Below are 5,431 nucleotides of genomic sequence, written 5' to 3'. Positions count from 1 at the left end.
GCATGGGAGATCCTTCCCGCCACCTCGATCATTACTCCCAGAAGATGGCTCTGTATAACCATAACGATGCATTCATGTGCAAAGTTTTCCCAACTAGTTTGACAGAAGCCGTATTAGAATGGTTCAACAAATCACAAATCAATCCCGAACTACAAAACTTTGTGTGCCATGTTCTTGGTGCAATACAGCGGTAATAAGAAGCAGAAAAAAAAAATATCGCTAGTCTCTTCACTATAAGGCAGAAGAGAGGAGAACCGTTACAGGATTTCCAATCTAGATATAACATAGAAGCTTCGGAGATAGCGGATTGCCACCCTGAAACAACTGTGGAAGCGTTTAAGATCGCTATGATCCAGGGGACTAAGTTCTATACCTTGATAGTCAAATAATCCCCTCCGGACATGCAGACTCTTAATGCTAGGGCGCAAGTTTGGTGTCAGTTGTCGATGTACAGCCAAATTTGTGCAAAATAGTGTGGCCAAGTTTTAAATTTATAAATGCCACAACTACCTCTAACTAAAAATATAGTTAGGGTGAGTAAGGATCGTCCCAAGCGATTTTTAGGCGCACTAGCAATGGAAACAATGCATAGGGTTAGTAGGTCGAGTGATCAAGAGATAGTGTGTTTGGTTGATTAGACTACAAACTAAACTAAACAAGTTCAATGTAGAATAAGCAAATTAAATGAAATTTAGAGAAAATAAGAGAGTAAGGTTTTGGGATCTAGAGGTCACCACTAAACATCATCATTCTAGACATTCAATGCATAATTAATGAGGGGAAACATATGTTGCAATTTGAGAGTATGTGATTGATTGTTTCAACAAGTATGGATGACCAATTAAGTATATATTGTCTAAGTAACCTAGTGAATAGTACAATACATCAAACTAAGCCATTAATCCTTCCTTTAAGCTCACAATCCAAATACATCACATGGTTAGAGATGTTAGAGAATAATACTAGTTGCATTCATAAGCATAGAACCTCAAACAACAAGTATGGATTGTCCTCCCATCTAACAACTAAGGCAACTACACTACAACTAAGTTAAGGGTATGAAAATTAAACTAAAGAAACTAAGAGAGGGGCACAATCCATTAAGACATGAGTATGAACCATCAAATAAACCACAATAGTATTCTATTAAGCACTATGCCTTGACAATCTCTAGATCCATAGCATCAATACACATAGACATGCATCAATAACACAAAAACTAGAGAAAAACACATGAGCATCTATTCTAGCATACATAGACATATGGATAGAATGAAATGATCAATTGAAAGTATTAAACCACACAAATCATTGAATAAACAAGATTTATATATAAAATAAGTGTCAAGACAAGGTTACAACACAAATCCCCTTAAAATACAAAACATTAGAGTCTAGAAGACATGCTTAGGGCTAACTCTAGCCCCAAGAAGATGTTTACCCACTCATTGAAGTAGTCATCCAACCCTTAAGGGCTATCTCCATGGTAAGAATGACCTCATTCTTGATGGAAACCCTAGACGAATGGAAGAACTCCCAAGAATGTGTCTCTAGCTTCTCCTCCTCTCTTTTCTTCCTCTCTAAGAATGTTTCTAAGTCTATGAGATGATATATGAGATATGTATATGATATATGATGTAAAAGAGGCTCAAAATCCTTATATAGGTAGGTCAAGTGTCACACCCAACGGTCTGGATTCGTGCACTAGGGTCCTTGCAATGATTTCACCATGAGCCAACTTTTAATGAGCTGGAACTTATTTTTTTTGGATTTGAGGAGGTTCGATCGATCGAACTATTCTGAGATTGATCGAACTATGCTGAGATCCATTGAATTCTGCAGAGATCGATCCATCCTTGGCGGCACCTTTTTGAATAAAGATTTGAATAAAGAAAAATCTCTGAGATATTTTAGGATATTTTGGGAAAGAGACAACAGTGGTAGGTGGGATGGTAGGTGTGGATAAGATCAAATATGTTCGATCGATCTAAGAATGATTGGATCGATCGAACATTGTGGAATCTTTTGGATAAGAACAAGGGCTTAGATCCATTTTGAAGTGTCCAAATCGATGTTGCTTCGATCGATCGAAGTGATGTTGAGATCGATCAAACTTGCTGATTCCCACACTTTGCTTCATTCTATTTCCACTTTGCTCATTTCTTCCATCCAGCCTGAGTTAGCTTCTTTAATGCTCTTATTTGGCTGAATTAACTTATTTTTGGGATAAGTGCCTGAAAAGGGCAATAACATGAAATTAGTTTAAAATAAGAAGGTAAGATAGATAAAGATCCTAGAATACCTAAGCTTAAGAGGTTTAATTGCGCACTTTTTAGCGCTCATCAAAGTTTACGTCCGACTGGAGGAAGATGTAGCCAACAGATCATAGCACGTCACGGTAGAAAATAAGCCTCAGGAAAAAACGTCAGTTCAAAAAACCAAAGAAGTCAGCATGCCTCGGTACCAACAGTCCAACAACCTGAAAAGAGGCAGAGGACCAAGGAAAGGTTGACCCCTCTCCGCACGACCTTGGCCTGACTATTCTGGGAGAACAAAGCAAGACTCACAGTCCCCCAACTAATGCGACAACCTCTGGAGTAGATGGTCAAAAGCAAACACTGAGCCTACCATAGGGATTATAGGCATACCACTAATGATTGCAGGTCCCTTCGGCAATAGGTGGAAACCATGGTAGCCAGAGGAGACCTAGAAGACTATGTCGAACTGAAGGAGCAGATAAGGCCGAGGGAGGTAAATCCTCGAAAATTGGAAGGCAATCAAGTGAAGGTCATTCACGCGATACATGGAAAGTCAGAGGAAGATCAGGAGTCAGAAGAGGTGTACCGCTCCAGATTGAGAGCAGTCCACAAGCTGAGGAAATTATCCTCGGTCAATACCATCACTCCAGGCAGTATCAAGATTGGGTTCGGAGAGGCAGATCTGTCAAAAGTACAGCTTCCCCATGAAGACCCACTCATCATTAGCCTTATGGTAGCAAACTACATGATTAAAATAGTCCTGATAGACCCTGTAGCAGCACCAATATTATAACTAAGACAATATTTGAGCAATTGGAGATCCCATCATCATCAATCAGAGCTACTTCTAGCCCTTTGATGGGGTTCGATGGAACGAAGGTAGACCTCATAGGGGTAATAGATTTGTCAGCTACTACCGCAAAGAGGACATTAAAGGAAAACTTTGTTTTCACAGAAATTCACCCTTCCTACAATCTCATCATGGGGAGGGGGTGGATTCACCGAATGAATGGAGTACCATCTACTTTGTACCAGGTAATGCGATGCTTGTCTCCAGATAGGAAAGAAGTCATCAACCTTTGGGACGATTAAGCCACTACAAAAGAATGGTTTATGGCTGAAGGGAGAAAGGAAAGGAACTAAAACATCCAGATCGGACGTAGCCTCCGAGGATATTACTAAATGGCAATTACATAGCCGTCTGCCTAAGTATCTGGAAGTAGAGGCAGAGGCAGCCAAATCCACCGAAGAATCTCTTGAAGTAGTCGAATTTTGTAATACCCCTAATTTTAAAAAGATAGTCTCGGTATTTAATTAATTATTTTATTTGCATTTTTAAATTATTTATTTAATTTCTTGGTTATTTTGTTTAATTGCTTATTTGACTTAATTATTTATGTGATTATTTGAAATAAATTTTTTATTTAAATTGCGTGTTACATGGTGTGTATGAAATTGTTTGAATGTTAGGTGCTTACTTGTAATTTATTTGTTAGGAATTAAATAGTAGTTTTTAGTTAGTTTTATTTTATTTTAATGGTTTTGAATAATAGGAATGGATCATCCAATTGAGTCACATGGACCACTTGGATAGGACACTTAATGGGTATGGATATTACCCATCGGAAATTATGCATATATATATGGGTATATATGTATATAAGGGGATTATATTTTATTATAATTTTTATCAATTTATATATATATATATATATATATATATATATATATTTTCACGTAACAGTTTATGTATATATCATGTATATATATATATATATATATATATATATTTTTTTTTTTTCTTTTCCCTTAAGATAGCTAACTTAGTATTTGATTGGGATTAGGGTTAGCTTATACTGTATAAATACAAGGTTGTGTCTGCCAAGGGTTTTAGAACCCTATTCACGTAATAGTGGAGGCAGAGAGAAAGAACAGAGAGTTTGTGAGAGAACGGAGAGAGGAGGAAGGAAAAGATTGGCCAAGAACGAAGGCTGAACCAAGGTGAGGAAAAAGGGGTGTTGTTCGTGGGTTGAACCTGATAAGTGTTCCAATATGACGCATTTTAGCACTTAAGCTAGGTTTTTTCAGTCCATTCATCTATCTTACTTTCATGTTTTAGTAATTATTTCTGTTTTTGCCTATTTCAGGTCAATAAAGTTCAAACAGACTAATAAAAGCCATTTAGCTCAATTTTGGAGCTAAGGGCAAAGTTGGGAAAAAGTCAAGAAAATTGCACCAGAGGAACTTCGAACGATCGAAGGAAATCCCGATCGATCAAAGATGGCTACAATCGATCAAAATGAGGCGGTGCCAGCTCAGCAAAGTGGATAAGGCCCAGAAGATATTTTTGATGACACACCAACTTCAATCGATCGAAGCTAAGTGTTCTATCGATCAAACATCTTCGATCGATCGAACTGACTGCTGGTAGTGAGCTGTTTAATTCCTGAGCGTGCCAGACTCTACCTAACTTGTGTAGCTGCGAATTTCCTCCAATCATAGACTGTAATTCTAACTTAGTGGCTACTCAAAGAGGCTTGTAATAGATTAATTGAACTATATTGTAAAAGATATCATCGAGTTTTTCTTATCAATTATAGAAATAGTTTCTCTCTAGAACTAGGGTTTTGGGAAGAAAGCAAGTACGAAGATGATGATGCCAACCTCGAAGCTAGCCCTTGAGGGTTCCATGACCACTACAATGAGTGGCTAAATCCTTCTCTTGGGGCTAGAGATAGTCCCTAGGCTTGCTTCCTAAACCTAGCCTTTATACATTTTTTGGGGATTTTAGTTGTAATTGATGTTTTGACCATGATAAATATAGATCTTATGATTTTTATATGATCTGTATGGATTAATACTTTCAATTGATCATTTAATTCTATCCATATGTCTATGTATGCTAAAATGAATAGTCATGTGTTTTTTTTCTTTTTCTAGATTTAATTAAATTGATGCATGTCTATGTGTGTTGATGTTGTTAATCTAGTGATGGTCAAGGCGCGGTGCTTAATTAATTACTCTTGTGATTTATTTGATGATTTATACTTATTTCTTGATGGATTGTGCCACATCCTTAGTTTAATTAGCTTAATTTTCATGTCATTAGCTTAGTTGTAGTGTAATTGTTTTAATTTCTTAGATAGATGGACAATGTAACAACCCTGGATTTT

At 37.1% G+C, this 5,431-nt stretch overlaps 1 protein-coding gene across 1 annotated transcript; it reads left to right on the top strand.

Annotated features, from left to right (window-relative positions):
- The first annotated feature begins 2,688 nt into the window (after window positions 1-2,688).
- LOC132275543 (uncharacterized) lies at window positions 2,689-4,429 on the top strand. Its single transcript, XM_059777016.1, has 3 exons — window positions 2,689-2,991; window positions 3,078-3,293; window positions 4,406-4,429. Exons 1-3 carry the CDS (start codon window positions 2,689-2,691, stop codon window positions 4,427-4,429), a joined length of 543 nt encoding a protein of 180 aa, XP_059632999.1.
- The last annotated feature ends 1,002 nt before the right edge of the window (window positions 4,430-5,431 follow it).

This window comes from Cornus florida, unplaced genomic scaffold (genome assembly GCF_030987335.1).
Source record: "Cornus florida cultivar Cherokee Brave unplaced genomic scaffold, ASM3098733v1 CherokeeBrave_3.0.0_Hap2_Chr01, whole genome shotgun sequence".
Lineage (NCBI taxonomy): Eukaryota > Viridiplantae > Streptophyta > Magnoliopsida > Cornales > Cornaceae > Cornus > Cornus florida.
This window is presented reverse-complemented; position numbering and strand designations above follow the sequence as displayed.